General features: G+C 47.4%; 1 protein-coding gene across 8 annotated transcripts in view; it reads right to left on the reverse strand.

Moving 5' to 3' along the window:
* The window catches only part of NUMA1 (nuclear mitotic apparatus protein 1), an 83009-nt gene that overhangs the window by 9960 nt on the left and 50731 nt on the right, over positions 1 to 22318 (reverse strand). For all 8 annotated transcript variants that reach the window (XM_054576210.1, XM_054576212.1, XM_054576211.1 and 5 more), the window contains 12 exons: positions 16785 to 16870; positions 10922 to 11001; positions 9737 to 9819; positions 9094 to 9174; positions 7685 to 7772; positions 6528 to 6639; positions 5798 to 5955; positions 5409 to 5526; positions 5202 to 5319; positions 4707 to 4847; positions 3617 to 3739; positions 65 to 3463 (listed from right to left, as the gene is read on the reverse strand). In XM_054576210.1, coding sequence (XP_054432185.1) covers positions 65 to 3463; positions 3617 to 3739; positions 4707 to 4847; positions 5202 to 5319; positions 5409 to 5526; positions 5798 to 5955; positions 6528 to 6639; positions 7685 to 7772; positions 9094 to 9174; positions 9737 to 9819; positions 10922 to 11001; positions 16785 to 16870 — 4587 coding nt within the window. The remainder of the gene's footprint in view (positions 1 to 64; positions 3464 to 3616; positions 3740 to 4706; positions 4848 to 5201; positions 5320 to 5408; positions 5527 to 5797; positions 5956 to 6527; positions 6640 to 7684; positions 7773 to 9093; positions 9175 to 9736; positions 9820 to 10921; positions 11002 to 16784; positions 16871 to 22318) is intronic.

Here is a 22318-nt window from a genome sequence, read left to right on the forward strand (position 1 = left end):
ATGCAGAGGGAACGTCCCCTCTCAGGTCCAGCCTTTGGAGGTGTCGTTGAACTGGGTGCCTTACCTGGGCAGTGAGTTTCTGCCTCTCTTCCTGGAACCGCTGTCTTTCCTCCAGAACCTTGACCTTGGCACCCTCATACTTGGCAGTCATCACCTCCAGCTCCCGGGCAGTGCTCTGTGCTTCCCGCTGTATCTCGGTCAGACGGGTCTCAGCATCAGCACGCACAGTTGCCAGCTCTTGTTCATACTTCTCCCGGGTCTGGTCCAGCTCCACTTCCAGAAACTGCCGGCCAAGGCTGGCCCTCTCACCCAGCCCCCGGTTCTCCTCTGCCAGCAGGCCATGAGCCTCCTTCAGCATGCTCAGCTGCTCTGCATAGCTGGCCTTCTCTGCCCGCAGCTGCTGGGCTGCTCGCTCTTGCTCTGCCACCTTCTGTCGTAGGGGCATCAGCTCCCCAAGCTCCCGCTGGGCCCGCATCAGCTCTGCCCGCAGCCCACCAGCTGCCTGCTTGCTTTGCTCCAGCTCCTCACGATGGCGTTTCTCAGCAGCTGCCTGCTCAGCCTGCAGCTGCTGGCACAGGTGCTTGGCGGGCAACAGCTCACTCACCAGGGCCTGTGTGCTGGTGTGCTCAAGCTGCAGGGCAGAGAGGGCTTGCTCCTTCTGGAAGAATTTCTCCTGCCATGCCTTTAATTCTTGGCCCAGTTCCTCTGCTCGCTCTGCCTGGGAGGCCAGCTCCTGTCGAAGGCTCTCTGAAGCCACCCGTTGTTTCTCTGCCTCCTCTCGAAGAGTCTGGACCTCCTCCCGCAGAGCAGAGCTGCGTTCGGCGGCTCTGGCACTGTTGCTGGCTGTCTCTGCCTGGAGCAGACGCAGCCTTTCCTCCAGCTTCTGGCTCTTTTCTGACTCAGCTATAACAAGCCGCTTCAACTCCTTGCTCTCTCCCTCCTTCTCCAGGACCTGGCGGTTCAGGATAGACACCTCCTCCTCCAAGCTGCTGATGAGGCTGTTTTTTCTCTCAGCCTCCTGCTGGCCCCGGGCCACCTGGGCCTTCCACTCATCTTCAGCCTTGGTATGGTCTTGGGCCTTGCAGCGGAGGGTGGCCAGCTCCCTTTGTGCTGAGGCCAAAGTGTCCTGACTGCGCCCCAGCTCCTGGACCTTCTCCTCTAGCTGGCTCTGCAAAGTCTCCAGAGCAGCAGCTCGCTCCATGCGGAAGGTGCGCTCAGACTCTAAGCTGCGCTCCAGGCTGGAGGCCTTCTCCTGATGCTCACGACACTGCTGCTCCAGCTTGCTCACCTCTGCCTGCAGAGCCTCCAGGTCGGGGCCTCTTCGCTTGGCCTTCCCAGTAGCCTCAGACTGGGCTCCTAACCCAGAAGTGTCTTCTCCACTGGTTGTCCCTAGAGACTGCTGGCGCTCCTCCTCCTTCTTGGCCAGCTGTTTCTTCAGTTGCTCTACAGTTTGCTGAAGTTTCCCCAGCTCCGTTCTCTGGGCTTCCTCCTGACCACGAAGCTTGGTCAGCTCCTGGTCCTTCCCTTCCTTTTCCTTCAAGGCATGGGTCAGTGCCTCTTGCAGGGTTGCAAACTCAACACGCTGCTCATTGAGGGCATTCTGCAGCCGCATCTCAAGCTCTGCCTTGGCAGCCTTCTCCAGGACAAGATCGGCTTGGGCTCGGCCCCGCTCCTGGGTCAGCCGGGCCACCTCCCGCTCCTGCTTCCCACGCTCCTCCTGCTGCTGTCCCTGGCTCTCCATCAGTGCAGCGCGCAGCCTCTCCAGCTCACTGACCATTTGCTCTGCCTCACGCTCCATGGCCTGCAGTGCAGCCTGTGTGCTGCAGAACTGACGTCCCTGCTGCTCTTCCAGCCACTCTGATTCTCTGTCTCCTGCCCTTGGGGGCTCTTTGAGTAGCTCACAGGAGGTTGTTTCCTGCTGTTCACCTGCCTTGCGCACTAAGGCTTCCAGGCGGGCCACCTCCTTGCTGGTAGCGGCCATCTTCTCCTGCAGAGTAGAGAGATCATCAGCCAGTTTCTGGGCCCTAACCTCCTTCTCCTGGACCTGCTGGTGGGCTCTGGCCAGGCTGGCATGAAGCTGGGCTAGTTCACTCTGCTGCCGGCCTATCTGGAGCTCGCTGTGGGCCTCTATCCCTGCCACCTTTTCCTTTGCCTCCTGAAGCTCCTGGCGGGCCTTCTCACATTCCTCCTTCAGGGTCATCAGCTGTTCCTGGAACATGGCACCATACTGGGCCTCCTCTTGTTGGCTATCCTCGTACCGCTCACGCCAGGTGGCCACCTCCTTGACAAGCTTCCCGCACTCACTCTCAGCCTCACGCTTGGAAGCAATAGCCTCTGCCAACTCTCGCCGCAGGGCTTCCATCTCAGCCTGATGGGCCTCTCCAAGCTGCTGTAATCGAGCCTCCAACTCTTTGCGCCCAGCCTTCTCTTCTTCTAGCTCCTTCCGTTCCTGCTTATGCTGCTCTACCAGGCTTCGGGTCTCTGCCTCTAGCTTCGAGATACAACGCTGCTGTTCCTTCAGGGCGTCTGCAGCCCTGCGCTTCTCCTCTTCAACGCTGCCCTTGGTGCTCTTCAAGGACTCCTCCAGGGCCCGGACCTGCTCCTGGAGCTGGCTCTTCTCCTGGGCAACCTTTTCTCTCTCGGTTGCTGTTTGCTGCTCAGACCTCAGCTGGGCCTTTAGCTCTGCCACCTGGGCCTGGGTCTCACACTGCTCCTGGCGGGCTGCTTCAATGCAGGCATGGAGTTCCTCCACCTTCTGGTTCAGCTCTGCTTTCTCCCGCTGGGCCTGTGTCACTGAGGTCTGGGCACTGTCCCGGGCTTCATTAGCAGCCTGAAGTTGCTGTTGTAGGGCCTCTAGCTTGGCAGCCTTCTCCTTCTCCAAAGCATCTACTTGCTGGAGAGCTGAATCCCTCTCCCTTAAGATGGCCTCCCGCTCCTCAGCAGCAGTGGCCAGTTGCTGAGTGTGGTCTCGCCTGGTGGCCTCCAGCTCCTTGGTGGCCTCCTCCAACTGCTGCTCCTTTTGCTTCAGGCTGGTGCTCAGCTGCTCCACCTGGTGGCGGAGGCCCTGGGAGGCCTGTTCTTGCTGCTGGAGGGTCTGTGCTAACTGAGCCTGCTCTTTCTTAGCCTGCTGCTTCAGGCCAGCCAGTTCTTGTTCCTGCTGCTGGAGAGTGGCATTAAGAGTGGTGACCTCAGAGGTCAGTGTGGCCACCTTGGCAGACAACTGGGCCTCCTGAGCCTGGGAGGCCTGCTCCAGCTCTTCCTTGGCCTGGCTGACATTGGACAGGGAGCTCTGCAGCTCCGCAATCAGGCCGGCCAGCTGCTGCTTTTCTTCTTCAAAGTGGCCCCGCTCAGCAAGCAGCTTAGCTTCCTGCTGGCCCCGCTCGGTCTCCAGTACCTTCACTCTGGCTTGGAGCTGGGTGTTGTCTGCAGCAAGAGCGGCTGCCTCTTGCTTCAGGGTTTCCAGCTGGTGACACAGAGACAAATTAGAATCAGCATGACTCCTCAGTCACCATGGCTCCTCTGGGAACTGAGGGTTGCCAGGAACCTGAATGTGCTGAACATGGGCCCACATCAACCCCAGCAGCCAGGTCTTACAGCTGCTCTTGTACTTTCCTACCTGCAAGACATCACCTAGCACCTCGCCCTTCTCCTGGGGTGGGTTCTCCTGCAGATGGGCCAAATGTCCTTCCAGCTGTGAAAGTTTTTCCTGAAGGATTTCATTCTTCTCTTCAAGGCATTTCTGGCAGTAAACAAAAGCTCCGTGTGAAGAGAGGTAGAACAGGCACCCAATGACCCCATACGCCCTTGTGAACATCAACAAAACATAGGACCCTATCACCTTGTTACCAAGATCTCCTTTTGCCCTCACCTAGAAAAACCTCTTAGAAATCATGGACCTGGGACCATGAGGGACCTGACTTTCTAGCCCTAGTTCCGGGGCTGAAGTAAGTCATGTGACCTGCTAACTTCTTCTCCAAGGCCATAGAGTTTACATCAAATTTCCTTACTATATACCGTTCCTCAGGGAAGTCTTGGTTTCCAGATTATCCTAACACCCACCCAACTTAAAAACATACCCTGCCTCTTGGCATCAACAGCAGCAGCAGCCACAGCACCAACCCCCATCCCACACCCTGCTTTCTCCTCACTGCTTACTAAGCACCTACAACAGGCCAGGCACTGTATTGGGTGCCTCCCTGAATTTCTAATCCACACAACAGATCCTAGAGGTAGCTGTTTCTATCCTTCTTTTACAGAGCAAGAATCTGAAGCTCAGATGTTAAGTGCCTTGCCCCAGGGCTTTATGGTTAATAAGTGGCAAAGTGGAGTTCCTAATAACAGCAATAATAGCAACTAATTCACTGAGAGCTTACTTTGCACCACACAATGTGTTAAGTGCTTTCTATGTATTATCTTACAATGGTTGATGAGGCAGCTACTCGTTCTTTTTCCCATTTTCAGGAAAGGATGCTTAGAGAGAAGGAGATCAAGTAACTTGTCCAAGATCCACACCTTGTAAATAGCAGAGACAGGATTCAAAGGTGTATTGGACTTACAAGCCCACAATTTTTCCATTATAGCACACTAGTAAACCTTGAACAGAAGTCAGCCTAAACAAAGGCCCAAAAGGTGAGAGTGGCAAACAGAATTCAACTTTGAACATGTGGTCAAGATGCTGGCCCCAACACCCCAAAGCAGAGGGTTACCTTGTCCTGCAGGGCTGTGCTGAACTCCTTCTCAAGATGGCCCTGCTTCTCCACCCACTCCTGAGTGGCCCTGCTGTGCTCCTCTGTCAGGTCGTTGAGGGCACCCTGTAGCTGCTGCAGGTGACTGGCAAACTCGCGCAGCTAAGACAGACACATGTAAAGCTCCACCACCCACGGTCCAAACTGGCACCACCACTGCTGTTTGCTCGCCGAACTCTAGGAGCTGGATGCCTCTGATGGTCCCTCCCACCCTCCTCAAACCAATCCCAAGGAATCACATCCCCAACTCAGGACTACAGACCAAAATTTAAAGCCACAACCCAGTCCCTGGCAGCAACCAATTATGGGACAGAGAGAGGGGTCTCTGGAGAAATGAAAGCACAGGACGGGTGCTACAACATTCTTTTCAACTTCTCTTGGGGAACGGTCCAGAAAAACTCAATCCTATGGGGCCTCTAGGTGGGGGGCAAGACCACCCCCCACCCCAACACACACCTTAAAGGAAAGGTCTCCATTCTCCTCAGAAAGCTGATTAATTTTGCGATCCATCTGGCTCTTCTCTGTCTTCAGGTCCTGGCACTGCTTCAGAGTGTCATGGAGCCGCATGGTGAGGCTGTGAGACGGGGGCAGCGATAAAAGAGTGTATCCCCCACGGGTACAGGGCGGGGCAGGGAGCTGGGAAAGCAGGCAGAGAGAACCTACCTCTCATTCTTGCCACGGAGCTCCTCAAGCTCCCTGGGCTCCAGCGGACTGGCCGCCTGCTTCTCGTTCAGCAGAGCCAGGCGGTCAATGCGCTGCTGCATCACGGCTATCTGTGCATCTGGCCCAGACAAGGGGAGAGAAGTGGAAAGTCAGCACAGAACTAAGGGGAGGAGGGAGAGCAAGGAGGCGGCTTCCAATCTATGGGAAAGGGAGGATGGAGGCAAGGACATAACCACGCTCTAGGTGGTCAATCTGACAGGCCCGGGGACCAGCAGAGGGGACAACACAGGAGGCAGAGGAGTCACTCCTCAGACAAACCCATCGGTCCCCTGGATGGAAATCCCAGCTGTTACCCACATACACACATCTGCTATGTGCCAGTCACCCACCCCTCTCAGTGAGGAGCTTGCGGTTTTCAGCCAGCTCTAGCTCCAGCTCATCTCTATTATTTCTCTCATCCGCAAGCTGCTTCTTCAGCCGTCTCATCTGGAATTGTGGAGTCTGCAGGATGTCACCCATCGGGGAGGCTGGAGAACCTGAGAGGAAGCTGAGGAAAGAGATGGCTCAGATGCCACAAGTCTGAGATACGAGGCCTCAAATGACCAGCCACGCGGAAGCCGGGAGGCCCAAATGCGTGGGTTCTGCCTGCAATGTTAACTCATGTCTCATGACATGACCTTGAAAAGACACTTTTCCCTTCTCCAAGGAAGGGAAGGAAGGGAAGGAAGAGAAGGAAGGGAAGGAAGGGAAGGAAGGGAAGGAAGGAAGAAAGAGAGAGAAAGAAGGAAAGAAAGAAAAAAAACCGGGGATGAGGGGCGGGGCAGAGATGCACTCTCTTTGCCTCTGCAGAGTGGCACTGACAAAAGGGATTGTAGTGTCATCAACAAAGAAAGGGATTCCATAAACAGTGAACAGCCTTTGAGAGAGCCTTTCTGCCCAAGACAGATCCCAACCAATTCCCCCAATTAGTACAGCAGCAGGTGAAGACATCCCAGATCTACAGGACACTGCAAGCACTCTGATGATGCAAGGGGCTGCTCAACAGCTTAGTCTCTGGGACGGAGGGAACTGAGGACTGGATGTTGAGGCCCTGTCCCAGGAACGCGGCTCAGAACATACTTGTTCCCACTGGAGGAGGCAACCTTCTGTAGCTCTAGAAAGCGAACCTCCCTCCTGGCCTGGTGGCTGGGTGGGGACAGCTCTTCCGAGATGGTGCTGGAAGGGACTGGAGCTGGGGGAAGGAGCAGACAAACCACAGAGAGGTCAGTAAGAGGGTGAACAGACTTGCATCTTTACATAATTTGAAAACTTGCCTTAGTGGGAGTGAATTCTCAGACACTTATATGTAAGCTACAGAGGGCGGCCGCTGGGTAGAACCTAAGCAGGATCTCCTCTCAGCCCCCAACGACCCCTTGGGTCACAGCCACTGGCCTTCTTTCTGCATTCCTCTATTCTGAAATTGTCAAGTGCCGACATATCTTTCTCAAAACCTTATTTTTCCTTGATTCCCATGACCACTTTCACATGGTTCTACCTCTAAACACCCATTCTTAGTCTTCCTCATCTGCTCCTCCACCCACCCTTAAAGCCCCCAGAGTTCGGATGTGGCCTCCTTGCTTTGCCCGCAGTATCAATAGCTTTAATGGCCAGCCATACACTGACAGGCATGCCCATAACCTGGCCCACAACCCTTCCTCTCACGTTTCTAACATCACCTGCAAGGCTCATGAAGAACATTAAATTTGGCAGCTGGACGAGAACTTGCCTAGACACAACTCTTACATCCCACCATGAGTAGGTGGCCTCTTCATCAGAAGACGGGTGCCTCTCTGTTCTAGCACTTATTCCTCATCATACCTACCGGTTTATGTATCTGCCTTCCCACCTAGAACAAGAGCTTTAAAAGGTGGGGAAAAAACCCACCTTTTAAGACTGTACTCCTAGCTTCTAAACCTGAAGTAATGATGGTTTAGAAAATGAAGAACAAAAGAGGTGGGGGGGGGGGTGTATACGTACGTACACGAGGGTGATCAAGGAGAACCTAACCACAGATATGATCACTTATTTAAAAAGGCCTGCCCGGCAGCCAGGAGTTCTGAAGGGACTGGGCTGATGGCAACGGGGACTAGAAATCAACGTACTCCATCACAGTTTTCCTGAGCGCCAACTCTGTGTCTTATTTTGGGGCCAGAAACAAGCCCCCCCTGCACTTCTCAGGATCCTAGCAAGTGCCCAGCTCAGACAGGAAGGGAGCCTCAGAAGTACTCCCTATTTACCTTTTTGCAAGAAGTTCTCTAGGTCCTCATTCAGGTTTAGTCCATCTTCATGGTCCAGCACAAATTTGAGAATGACTGCCAACTCAGACTAGGCCCCGGAGAGAGAGAGCAATACTTAGGTGTTAGGGAGACCTGAAGGGATAGAGGGCGCCACCCTGGCAGTGCCAGCCCCAGGAGCCTGCTGGAACCCACTATTCCGATAAGAGCTGGAAGCCCTGCGGTCCGGCCAAGAATATTCTCCTAGAGACATGTTCACCCCGCTTGCTCCTGCCCCATCTCCTCCCCTAAAGATCACCTGGGGTCAGAGAGAGTTTCTAACTGACTTCACTCCTGACCACAACAGAAGGGAACAAGCAAAGAAAGTATTGTGCTCAGAAAGCTTTAACATAGCTATGCTGACCTCTTTCAGTTGACCCTCACCCGTGTTCTCTGTCTGGGTAAGAACATCCCTGGGGCTCAGCCAAAGCTTATCCACCAGCTCAGCTGTAAAATCTTCCCTTCTCTGTCTGAATTCCAAAGTTACAGATTTGATTTACAGAGTTGATTTAATTTTCCTGGCCAACTCTGCTCTAGTTCCTTATTCCCCTAGAACTTCTCTCTACCAGCTCTGTGAGCAGCCTGGAGCAGAGCAAAGGTTGAAGTGGGGAAGGAACCACCTGTTCCTCTCATGCCACTACCACACTAACCCCAAACCAAGCCATGAGCTCAGTGAGCATGAAATGGGATGATTCACCATTTCTCCCACTATGTGAAAGGCCACAGCTCTCTGGACACTGTCCCACCAGGCACCTACATTAGCCACTCTGGCATCCCAGCTGCTCCTACTCTGGGAAATAAAGAACAGCTGCTCACACAGGAAGCGAGGCCAACACCAGAACCTAGATGGCAGGTAGTTCTGGGAACCTGGGTGAATTCCCCCTACAATGAAGCAGTCGTACCAACTCCGCTTCACTTAGGGACTGTGTAGAGGAGGGGAGAGGAAGTAACGTTTCTGAGCTAGACTGTCAGGGTGGACAAAGACATTTTCTCTTACTAATCCCTTCTACTAGAAGGAAAGAGGAATAAGTGACAGTTTGTGTAAAAAATACACACACAGAGGAATACATACATGAAGAGAGAACAATTTCTATGTAGCATCCAAACACAGTACAGTCTCAGGTATAGTTAAACATGAAAAAAGTTTGGAAGTATATCCTTTAGAAGTTAGCAGTTATCTCTGGAAATCGGATTACTGGCAACTGTTATTTCTTTCTTTGTGCTTTTCAATATTTTCCAGACTTTCAATAATGAATGGCTGTAACTACAACATAATTTTTTAGAAAACAGTATTTGCTTTTTAAAGAAAACAGACAGGATGAGGTGAAATGGAGGCTAGACCCACTAGGTGAAATGGAGACACAAAGGCTTACCTGAATCTTATATTCAAATTGTTCCCAGTCCCTGGGACTTTTGGAGCTCATGGTGGACTGGTATAAGAGCAACATGGTTATCTAGAAGCCAAGCAGAAGGCAGTCACTGAGTGGGGCCTGTCCCTCTTCTCACTGCCCCCACCTTCCCCCGGGCTATTTTAGCTATTCTGGAGACTCTTCCAAAGCTCCTAGAACTCAGCAGCCTCAGGCCTCTGCTCTTACAATGCACCAAAGCACACCTGAGGACGCAGTGCCTACTGCAAAAAGCCTTGTGCCAGGATCCCTGCACCGCTAAATACCTGGACTCATGGAACCTTCTGGGCCAGGAACCTGATAGGATAGGGAGTGAAGGGGACTGAGATAAAAAGAAAAATATGACAACAGCTGGGTGAGGCCTGACTCCTGCCAGGTCTCCACTGAGGCCCAGGGTAATGGCATAGTAAACCTCTGTCAAAGCGCATGGTCTCCTAGAAACTGTGGGCTAGCTTAGCCTCTGCCTTATCCAGGTGGCTGTCAAAACCTACCTCAAACCCCCACAAGCCCGAGAATTAACGCACCCACCACTTCCCTCTGGGTTAAGAGAAGGCCCTGCAGGTCCCTCCAGTGCCACCCTCACACCCCCAGTCTGGTGTTCCATAGGTACCTTGGCCAGTTCCAGCTCTGACCCCTCTATCACCTTCTGCACTGACACCAGGCATTCCGGGGAAGAGGGATGTTTTCTGTTTTCTGTAATGACAACAATGTAGGAAACAGGGTGAACATCCTGGGGGCCATCCCTCAGATCATCGGGACATCTCAGTCAAAGTAAAATCACTGTCTCTGGTGGGGCTAGAAGATGGAGGACTCCTTACTCCTGTCCGCTCTCCCCAGCATACGCTTTTCTATCTGCAGTGAGTTCTATTCTGGGTCAGTCCAAGAGCCATAGGGATAGTTCACGAAGAAAGCAGGCTGGATTCGCAGCAGCTCTGGGACATGGCACTGCACTCACCCAACTACACACAAACTGCCCCTCGGCCCCACAGAGGAGCCCAAAGATTCCAGGTCACTCTAGACCCCCCCTTCCAACTGAGGTCACAGAAGAAGCCTGCAGCTGCGTCACATGAGGAGGACTGGGGATATCTGGTTCTTATGCTGCCAGAGGGTCCGGGCTCAATTACTAACACCTTGCTTATCTAAACCATTTTCACCTTTCCCCAGAATGAACTCTTGAGGTATAGATGGCAGATAGCTCCCGTATCAAAGATGAAGACTGTGGCCAGAGCTGTACAAGGGAAGGGAACTGATGAGCACTCTGCCAAAAGCTTTGCATGTGTTCTTATTTAAGCTACCCATAACCTAGAGCAATCATTATCTCCGTGTTATAGACAGGGAACCTACATCCAGAAAGGCCACACAAGCAGTGAGTAGAAAGGTTAAGCTCTTAACTTAAATTTGCCTCTGCCCCAATACCTACCACCTAAGCAATTAATGCAGTTATCTAAAGAAAATGTTTTTCCTGCAAGGGGAAGAGGGTATCATGGATGCCTCCCTCTCCTCCATCTCCTCACAGTGAGGGGAAATGGGAACCCGAGGTAATGAGTTCCAGAAACAGACCCTCTGGCTGTACCTGGTTCTCTGAGATGGGCTCTGGGACTGAAGGGACACCTCAGCTAGTGTGAGCATCACTAGACCAAGGGAAGCTGACCCTGTTGTATTAATCTGTGTGGTACAGAGTGGACAGCCTTGAACCTCTGCTCCTCCAAACACCTACTAACTGGTTCCTCTGGACTCCTAAGTCCCAACAGCTGAGGAAGCAGCTCCCTCCCAGCTACGTAAGGAAGGTACTTACTCTGTAGAAAACCGCACACAAAGTCCAGTCTCTCTGGCACCGGCTGCTGTAGGATTCGCTGTCCCTCTTCAGTGCCATGGCTAGAAAAAGAGCAGGTACTAGGACCAGAGCATTCAGCAATCCTCCCCTCCTTGCTACTACATTACGTAATACCTTCCCATTTCTTTAGGCTTGGCCTGCACTGGATCTGGGAGAGAACCAGACCAGGTGCTACAGACAGGGGAAAAGGTAAGACACCATTTATTCAGAAGAAACTGTGTGGCAGGTGGGGAATGGGAACTTGAGGCAAGAGGTCCTCCTGGAAAAGACAGCACTCTGCCATCCCATTTGTGAATACAGTCATGCACCCCTTTATGAGGAGGATACATTCTGAGAAATGCGTTATTAGGCAATTTCATCATTGTGAGAGCATCATAGAATGCACTTACACAAACCTAGGTGGTACAGCCTAGTACACGTAACCTATGGTACAGCCCATCGCTCCTAGGCTACAAGCCTGTACAGCATGTCACTGTACAGAACAACACGAGATCAAATCAAGTGTGAGAAAATGATGGAATCAAGAGGGATGGCAAATACAAGATGCACAAAGTTGCTGACAGTGTAACAAGGCATGCTCTTTTGTAGAAAACTATTTGTATAAGTAGAATGAGTATACTCATACATAAACTAGTAGCATAGTCATTTACTATCAAGTACTATGTACTGCACACAATTGGGTGTGCTATGGTTTCATGCAACTGGCAGTACAGGTTTGTTTATACCACCATCACCACAAACGTGAACAATGCATTGCACTATGACGTTAAAATGGCTATGATGTCACTAGACTAGTGATTTTCAACCTTTTTCATCTCATGACACATAAATTACTGAAATTCTATGGCACAATTCATTCACACCTGACGGCTATTGTTGTGTTGATTGTTGTCATTTTATTTTTTGACAATGTAAGGGAAAAGAGGTCAGTGCCCCTGACTAAATAGTCAGGTATTGCATGTTTTAAAAATCCTTGCAGCACACCGGTTGAAAACTGCCCCACTAGGTGACAGGAGTTTTTCAGCGCCATTGTAATTTCATGGTACCACCACCATAAATGTGGTCTTTCTTTGGCCAGAACATCATTGATGCTGCACGTGACTGTGTTATAAAGCACTGTGGGAAGAGGGTCAAAAATTGATGGAGGCAACACAGATAAATGGGAAGCTAAGTTCAATAGTCTAAATAGCTCAAATATAAAGGTCAGGATGCCTAAGAAACATGGCTAGAGTAAGAGTGAGAGGATGATGGAAAGATTAAAAAACAAAACAAAACAGAACCAAGAACCGAAAGAACTGGAGGGAACAGGCTTTAAAGTGATAGAGCAAAGTTCAACACACTAGGCTGAAGGCTGAGGTAGCTAATGCCTTCCAGAGGCCCGGACAAGGGACAGTCAGTCACTTTTGATCTGTGGCTGTCACTATGCTTGTTTAACTGGAAGGGCAAGCCAAGTGCAGAGAGCAATGAAGGCAGGGAGGCAGCAGGGGGAGCTCTCACACAGCCTGGGTCCCTGCCTCTTGGGGGCTCAGTCTAACCGCAGCTTCAATTTCAGAGGTGAATAATCTTCTCTTCTCTATCTAGGCAGCAGCTGGATATATTGATTAAAGGGCCTCCTGATGCTCAGAACATGAATCTCCAGTTTTCAACCAACTTTCTAGAGGGCAGGACAGGCCTTAGAACTTCCCAGCACCAGAGATCCTGAAAGCACAAGAAGTATCCAGACAAGACTGTGAAAGTAGCTTCCTCTGTCTCCCACAGGATTACAAAGGCTTTCTAAATGACCCACCCCGGTGCCCCGCAAAAAAGCATTCTCGGTAGCTGATTAGGGACCCCTACAAAGTCTTTAGGAATGGCTTATCTCCTCATAGACTCTTGAAAGAGCCCTACTTCCCTATCCAAATACAATCTGCAATATTGCGACTGCTTGCCCAGCACAGAGCAACAATTCACCTAGGGTATTCCATTCGATAAAAAAAAGAGGGTTCTTGGCTTAAATGTCTGAGAAATACTAGGTTAAACCAAACTAAACATTTTCTCCATAACAGGATGTAACATACATTATTTCCAAAACATATTTAATCACAAAACCTTTTACCCCACTGAGCTCTTGGGATAGGTAAAGTTGTATGAAACATGCTTCAGAAAATGCTGGTCCTGAAGAAATCCAGCCCAAGACTAAGTTCAAGTCGCATCTCTGGCAGGAAGCCATCCAGAACCATGGCTAGGCACACTTCCACCCTCCTTCTAAGGAATTCCTACAGCCCTCAGTGAGACAACTGCATCATTTATAGCCGACCCCTCTAACTGTGCAAGCTGAAAGCTAGGAATATAGCAGGTGCTCAGAATGTGGGCTGACTGGCAGAAGAGCGATGCTTTATATTGGGAAGGGCCGAAGTCAGTGTCAGTAAGACAAATGTTAGGGCTTTAGGTTTCCTGGCAAAATGCCTCCACTAAATTTTGCTATTCAAATCTCATGATATGAAAGAGATGGGACAGCCTTTTTGCTTCTATTCACACAAAGAACAAAAAGAGGAACTTGTCAGTAGAGATTGACTTCAGTCATTTCCTCAGAGAGGAGGCCAAGTGGCCAAGGAATAACCCTTGTTCAATTCTCATAGCTTCTATCTGCCACCAACACTGCCATCTTCCACTTCTTCCCCTGAGGACTAGGTATCTGATTACGTTAGCAACAGTAGCAGCCTCAAAAACTCAAAAGCCCGAACACATTCACCAAGAATGTCTGTCTTCCCAACGGCAGTTTGGTCTACACTATCCTGGACCCGAGATGGAGATTAGAGTTAACCTGGGATTTCCATAGCCCCTCCCTCTAAATCAATCAATCTCTCTCTCCTTCCTCCCTCTCTCCCTTCCTTTCTCTCTCCTAGTCTAAAGCTCAGGCCAACTTACAGGACAATTTGGTGGGCACCCTGAATTTTTGACCTCCCCAGGAAAATTTCCAACTAAGTTATAAACCTAAACAAAGGCACACATCCTTACCCCTGGACACATCTACTGCTCTTGTCATCTGGCCAAGGAAGGAAATCTATCTTCTCAAATGCAAAAACTCCTTGATCTATTGAGTAAAAAAAAAAAGCATGCTGCATCCTACTATACATCACAACATGAGGCATACAAGGTCTGTCCAGGAGGTATCCAGCCATGTAATATGAAAAAGAGACACTGAAGAAGATACAAGAAACATTGTACACAGGACAATGACACCTCAGCACTCTTCAAAATAGGCACCTTGAGACCTCACAGTCCTCCCAATCACCATCAGCTGCCAACAGTAGAAGGACTGAGTCACCTGGGTGATTTGATGTTTCGAAAAAACTCTGCACAAGACACAGTGGATGAGCAGACATGTTGTTGTGATGAAGCTGCCGATGACCAGCTGCCCATGACTGCAGCCCTCTGAATCATCCAAACAGTTTCCGCAGAGGAATGTTCAAGCTTCATGCAAAATCTGATGCACATTCCTTGTTCTACTTGCTCAGTCCTTTTGAATGCGACAGCCACACAGTGCATATGCTCACTCAACAGTCTACCACCCTCAATGACTAGTACAGTAAAATCATCATTGTTCACACATACACATTCCAGTTCACTCTCCACGGCTGCCACGTTACATCAATGCCATGCAAACTGTTCTTGTTGTATGAACAATGGCTGGACTTTTTCAGGACAGACCTTGTATTATACCTGGCTACCTCTCTTTTAGTGAAGTTAAAATTAATTGGTGGGTTGGGAGCTGCTAGCCTAATGGTTTTACCAGCCACTGATGCTACTTGCTTAGATCTATCATTTCATTAGGGTTTGCAAAATAATTATTTTCACTAAGAGTTGCAAAATTGCTGACTGATAGGTGGTACATACCTCTACCTATAAAGCAGTCCTGCAAAAAAAAAAAAAAAAAAAAAAAAAAAAGAAAAGAAAGAAAAAGAAAAACAAACGAAGGAAACTTAAGCCAATCAGATCTAATCACCAGTTTACTAGCAACAATGGGAAGAGAATAAGTAAAGCAGCACCACAATGATATAATTCACAAAATCCAAATTTGAGGAAATTCTACAGGATCAAAACGGGGGGCGGTCAGGCAGTGGCCGGGGTGTGGGATAGGGAACAAGGCTGGTGGGGAAGATGGGCCCCTGCTGAACGCGCTTGAACACTAAGGCTGAAGACTTCACAACTTGGCCTCCCGGCGACGACCGGTCAGTCACCGAGGCTCATCGGCTGCGAAGGCTCACAATGAAAGGACTGGAAGAAGGTTCCTGAGATCACATGCATAGGGATGCCCTGAAACAAGGGCAGATTAGAGAAGAAAGACATCACAAGGGCCTGGTATCCGGCAAGAATCAGAGGAAGGGATGAGAAGTTTTCTGAAGGACAAACTAAGAGGATGGTGACTGATTAGAAATCAGTGCCAAGCAAGGAGAGGAAGGAATTCAAGATGATCAGGGAAGGTCCTGCTGAGATAACTGGGAGAGAAAATGGTAGTGTCTGTACCAAAGTAATAGTGGCTTCTTTCAGAGGTTCTAAGGCAGGTGTTGGGTGGAGCCACAGAAATGTAAGAAATCCAAAGGACATCCCACTACCAATAAATATTTCAAAAGATATATTCAAAAGAGTTAAAAATAAAAAACAACCCTACACGCTAGCAAACCCATCTATCCTGGGTCACTAAGCCCCATTAGTCTTTGCTGATGGAGAATATCAACTACATTTTTGTTCACTATTTACTCACCCAACAAACATTGATTAAAATCAACGTGTTCTCCTAACCTAGGTATGAAGGACACAAGATACATCAGTCCCTGCCTTCGACAAGCTCGGCTCTATCTTCTTTCAGTGAATGAGCTTTTGTCCATGAATGGATGGCAAAACTGCTTCACAGAGTTGCTGAATCCCTGACCCCAGTTCTCACTTGCCACACAAACACCCTCAACACTTCTCTCTACCCCTGGCCTGGGGGCTCAGTCTACTGTCCTTCTCTCTCCATCACTGTACCTCCAACTCCTTATATTATGACTGGCCTCTACTGCTCATACCACAAAGAAGTTATAGAAGGTCACTTCTTTTGTCCTCCATAATCCCTAAAAGTTGATACAGGAAAAAGGCTAAACTATGTGAGCTTAATAACTAGGTTATAGCTTGGCCCATCTTTGCTTGGTTCCAGAGAGGTAAGATATTGGGAGCAGGCCCCCTATCATTCCTCCATAACTGTGATGCTCAAGGGAATCATGTGCTAAAGACACAGATTTAAAAAGAAAAGGCCTGAACTATAATAGAAACCTGGCTACAGGACAACAAACAGCTTATCAAATGCTAATCAGCCTCACAAAGCATATTAATGAGGCAGGTGAAAATCAAGAGAAATGCTGTAATAGCCTAGAAAGGGCGTATCCTGTGCTGTGCTAACAAGTTAGAAATGAGATTTTTAAGTGCTGCTTATTTCCCTTAAATTTAAGAGCTCCGCCTTCCTTCTTGGCCCTGTAAGTTGCAAAGAGGGCTTCATGAGATAAGGAGGAATCACAAAATGAGAGATGTAAAAGACTCCTGTTGAGTTAAGAGGACAGGGAGCCCCAGAGCAGGTTCTTGGGATCTCTTCTGTGTAAGAGTGAGGAAGCCTTCAGGTGGGACAAGAGTGAAACCTTTCCCATAAAGAAACATGTGTCTTGCCTCTGGACCCTTTGTGACTTATGCCATCCCAATCGTGCCTGTGCTTTCTGGTCACAGTGGTCCCCAAGGCAAGGGAGCACATGCACCCCCACTCCAGCATTCAACTTCACTTGAGGAGCTGGAGAGGGATATAATGCAAACTCACATGCTGTCAATGATCTTGATGAAGACGCTGCAGTCCTGGAGCTGCAGCAAGGCGTCCACAGGGTCAGCCACATGCAGACCATTCACCTGTGAGACAAAAGGAAGAGTCCAGTGAAACCATCAAAAGGGCCAGAGGCACTGTCATTAATTCCTTTCCCCAGATGATGACAACTGTCTGCTCACTATGACTGCCTACAGTTGTCAACTACAGGAATAGTGGAACAGAGGATTCGAGGATTTTTAATTTCAGCAAGAGAATGCTGCTGCACCGACTCAACCAGCAATAGCCACCTGCAGCTGCCATCAAAGTCCCTCCTTTGGCTGTAAGTAAATAAGGGCTTAAATTCTCCTAGGATATTCTAGCACTAGGGGTATACTTTAAATATAATTAGGCATTAAAATGGTTCTGGAAGGATACACAAACTGGTACCACCATTGCCTCTAGATAGAAGAATTTGATGGCTGGGAGTCAGACGCGGAAAAAAAGAACGGCTTTTTAGAGAATTAAGATGGCGAAGGAGTGAGTGGAAGTCTCACTGACCCCAGGACCAACCTGGAATCACAACTAAATTGTGGACAAATCACCTGGAACAAACAACTGAACAATAGTGAGAGAGGAGGCTTATAACCTCGGAGACAGAAGAATCAGCTTTAATACAATCTAACTGGTAAGGAGTGTTGTAGAGACTCAAGAAGACAGGCGGGGTGCCCACGGGTGGCAGCACCAGAAGGATATTAAAACGGCCAGCTGGATCCCCCTGAGAAGAGGGGGGTCTAAACCATAAGCAGAGATCTCCAGCCTACACCACCAAAAGGTACGCAGACAAGAGCCAGCTGTGAAAAGCAGCAGGGTTGCCCTCTGCCAGAGACAGGCGGCTGGAGACGCAAAGAACCGTTTAAAGGGACAATGCATAAATTTTTATTTGCAGCCACTTACCGTGGTCTCTGGCAAAGGCAGGGGCAGGGTAGGCTAGAGACACCTGAGGAGAGACTGGGGAGGGAGGCTATGGGGAGAGAACTGAGAAAGGAGCCAGCAGGATCTCAGTGCTAACCCCTCTGCAAGATGGCAGCAGCTATCGTGCTCAGGCAGAGACCATTCCTCTGAGTAGTAGCAGTATCAGAGGACCCAACAGCCCCGCCCCCAGGTGGGATTTACCCCGATGTACTAAGCTGCCTGCTGAGTGCAGAGAGGCAGCCACAGATAGTAGGTCCCTTGCTAAAGCAGGCAGAGAGTGGTCTGGAGACACCTGAGGAGAGACTGGGGACAGAGGCTCTGGGGAGACAATGGAGAGAGTGGTTGGCTGGGTCCTGGTGTTGGCTCCTCCCCCATATGGCAGCAGCCATCTGGCTCAGGCAGAGAGACCACTCCCCTGAGCAGCAGCAGCCTGAGAGGACCCAATAACCCTGTCCCCAGGAGGGACTCCACCCCGCCCTGAGCTGTCTAAGACAGCCTGCTGAGTGCAGAGTGAATGGATTAACAGCTGAAGGAGACAGCCACAGAGAGTAGATTCCTGGAAGTCTCTAACAGACTGCCTAAGTCAGGAATCAAGACAGATCAACTTAAGAAGCAGAAGCAAAAGAGAGGAGCCTCACAAATAATGGGAAGACAAAAAAATACCCACTACTCGAAGGGAAAGGAGGAATCCCCACAACGAGAACTAAATGAAATAGAGGCAAGTAAACTATCAGATACGGAGTTCCAAACGTTTCTAAGGCAGCTGAATGAGCTCAGAGAGAATTACAAAAAACTACAAGAAAACTACGAGGAACACACTGCAAACTATATCAACATGAAAAAGGACATAGAAACTATCAATAAGAGACAAGAGGAAATGAAGAATACAATTTCTGAATTGAAGAACATAGTAGAAGGAATCAAAAGCAGGCTAGATGAAGCCAAAGACTGAATCTGTGAGCTGGAAGACAAGGTAGAAAAAAGCTCCCAGAAAGAGCAAGAAAATGAAAAAAGATTCCAAAAGAATGAAGAGGCATTTAGGGAAATGCAGGACAACCTGAAAAGTAATAATATCCGTATAACAGGGATACCAGAAGGAGAAGAGGATGAGGAAGGGATAGAGAACCTGTCTGAAAAAGTCATGATGGAAAACTTCCCTAATTCAAGGAGAGAAAAAGTCACACAAGTCCAGGAAGCACAGAGGGTCCCATTCAAGAGGAACCCAATGAGGCCCACTCCAAGACACATCATCATTAAAATGGCAAACATCAAAGACAAACAGAGAATCCTAAAGCAAGCAAGGGAGAAAGAGGTAGTAACATACAAGGGAGCCCCAATACAGCTAGCAGCTGACTTCTCAACAGAAACACTACAAGCCAGAAGGGAATGGCAAGAAATATTCCAAGTAATGAAAAGCAAAGGCCTGGAACCAAGACTGCTCTACCCAGCAAGGCTCTCAGTTAAAATGGAAGGTGAAATAAGGAGTTTCCCAGACAAAAGAAGGCTAAAAGAATACACCTCCACTAAACCAGCACTGCAAAATATGCTAAAGGGACTGCTTCAAGATGAAGAAAAAGAGTCTATGAATACCCAGTTCCTTTCACAGTTGCCAATATTTGATGTTACCAATATTTTTAATACATATTAATCTGATTGTGACAAGGATGTGTTATTTAAATGGCTCCTTTATTATTTGTTGAAGCTAAACTTGTTTTTGTAGATATCTTGCCTATTTCTATATTTTTAAAAAGCTTTAAATGACTTTTTGGTATTCTTTACCCATTTATCGATTAAAGGTTTATAGAATATCTTTCCCTTAAAAACAAAAAACAATTATTAACCCTTTTCTTAGATTTGTGGCAAATACTTTCCCATTCTCTTACTTGTCCTTTAACTTTTTTATACGTATATTACTGCATAGTCTTAAATGTTTAATATAGTCGTATTGTTAATATTTTACTTTATAGCTTCTGGGTTTGAATATTTTACTTCAGGGTAAGAATAATATTATTTTGAATTTTCTCTGAAAACTCCTTAGATTTTACATACTGATTTTTAACTCACCTGAATATTTTTTGTATAATGTGTGAAATAGGGCTCTATATTTGTTTTATTTCAAGTAATAGTGGTCCATGCAGCTTATTTGTTGAATAAGCCTAATTTTACCCATTGATTTGAAATATCAATTTAATCATATATTACATTGTTAGATATATATATGTTTCTTTCTACAATGCTCATTTTATTTCATTGATCTACTTGATTATTTCTGTGCTGGTGTCATGCTGTTTTAATTGCTGAGACTTTATAATGGTTTTAAATTTTTTAATATTTTATAATCGACTTTGACATTTGAAAAAATAAATAAAATCAATCTGCATTTAAGAAAGAAAGAGAGAGAAAGAAAGAAAAGAAGACTCCTACCTTTTTCAACAACATGGATGGAACTGGAGAGTATTATGCTAAGTGAAATAAGCCAGTCGGTGAAAGACAAATACCATATGCTCTCACCTATAAGTGGAATCTATTCAACAAAATAAACGAACGAACAAAATAAACCACAGGCACGGAAACATAGAGCAGACTCAAAGTGCCCAGAGGGGATGGGGAAGGAGGACAATGGTGGAAAGAAGGGGAAGGGACTAGACAAAGAACATGTATGAATGACCCATGGTCATGGACAACAGAGTGGGAATTGACTGTGGGTGACGGGGGTGGGGGTGAGATGGGTGGAGGGGGTAAAGGGGGAAAAATTGAGACAACTGTAATAGAAAAAACATGACTTAAAAATTTTAAAAAATAGTAATTTTTAAGAAAAGGTTTTTCATATATAGCCCTTTTTATCTCTTGAATGCTTACATTATAACCCTCTGTAGTTCAAATTTTTATTTTTATTTTATTTTTTAATTTTTCTTTAGATTTTATTCATTTATTCTTTAGAGAGGGGGAAAGAGAGGGACAAAGAGAGGGAGAGAAACATCGATGTGTGAGAGATGGTTGCCTCTTGCACACTCCCAATGGGGACCTGGCCTGCAACCCAGGCATGTGCCTTGACTGAGAATCGAACCAGCAACCTTTAGGTTTGCAGACTAGACCAGCCAGGTCCAAATTTTTACATTATAGTCCTTTGTATCTCTTGAATTTTGAAATATCTATTTGAAGCTTTTATTAAATATTACATATATTTTATAGAGTCCCATACTGATATAAAATCTTATTAATGCATTTTTAAAATTTCTTCCAGACATAAAACTCTGGCTAAGGGAGGAGGGAGACATGATGGGGAAACAAGATAATTAAAGAAAAAAGGAGAAAGGAAAACAAGTTAGAACTACCAAAACAAAAACAAAAACAAAAACAAAAACAAAAAACCCTCTCATTAATTCTGATTCAATCCCCTGTTCCCTTCCTTTGCTTTTAGGCAGGGATCCATCTAAATCAGTGTTTACTACTAGAAAATTTGCCAGCAGTCACATGAAAATACATCAGGTAACACAGGTTATTTAACCAACATCAACGGTCAACTTCTATAGGAAATCCTCATTAATTTCATAAGCACCAAATTTACCAGGCTGAAATTTACCTTTGTATTACCTTACGAATGAAGGGTATGCTAAGTCAATTAATCATATGTACAAGACTGAAGGAGGAAGGCGACTTAGCCTGTTTAACAAGTTATTTTTAAAGAACTTCAGCATAGTGGTTACATGCAAATGAGTAGATTCTATTATTTATATATGTGCTTTTCAAAAGGCATGGGCCTGGGAGCCCCCCAACAAGGAGTTTGGGTCCATCTCCTCCACTAATTTGCCAGGAACTTTTTTTTTAGTAGGAGCTTTTGTCCTTTATAATCAACGTTTTCTCTGTGCCTTTTTGTCACTTGCAAAGTAGATGTAATCCCTACCTAATCTAGCTTAAAGGACCAGGATGGGTTCAACTGGGATTATGGATGCCAAGAACACATTATAAAATAAGCACAAAATGCAAAGCACTATTATGGTTAATAAAATTAAAACACTGAAGTAGATCCAGCATGACTTCTACTTTCTAGCAGTTATATTAGCTGCATGCAGTGAAGAATCAAGGAGATTTAAAAAAAAAAAAAAACACACCAAAACAAAACCTCAGGTCCTGGCTGGTGTGACTCAGTGGACTGAGTGTCAGCCTGCGAACCTAAGGGTCGCTGGTTCGATTCCCAGTCAGGGCACAAGCCTGCGTTGTGGGCCAGGTCCCCAGTAGGGGATGCACAAGAGGCAACCACACCTGGATGTTTCTCTCCCTCTCTTCCTCCCTCCCTTCCCCTCTCTAAAAACAAATAAAATCTTTAAAAAAAAAAAAAAAAAGAAAGAAACCCTCAATGATTCAACTACAGAAATATTTATTTTTGTTAAGTACTTTTATATTAAAATCAACTTCTAGATGAAGTTAAGTTACAATAAGTTAAAAGCTTTTTTATTTTTATTTTTTAATATATTTATTTTTAAAGAGGGGAAAGGAGGGAGAAAGAAAGGGAGAGAAACATCAATGTTTGGCTGCATCTTCTGCGACCCGCGCACCGGGGACCTGGCCTGTAACCCAGG

This window comes from Pteronotus mesoamericanus, unplaced genomic scaffold (genome assembly GCF_021234165.1).
Source record: "Pteronotus mesoamericanus isolate MK-2021 breed Mesoamerican mustached bat unplaced genomic scaffold, CSHL_Meso_final contig_33, whole genome shotgun sequence".
Taxonomy (NCBI): Eukaryota; Metazoa; Chordata; class Mammalia; order Chiroptera; family Mormoopidae; genus Pteronotus; species Pteronotus mesoamericanus.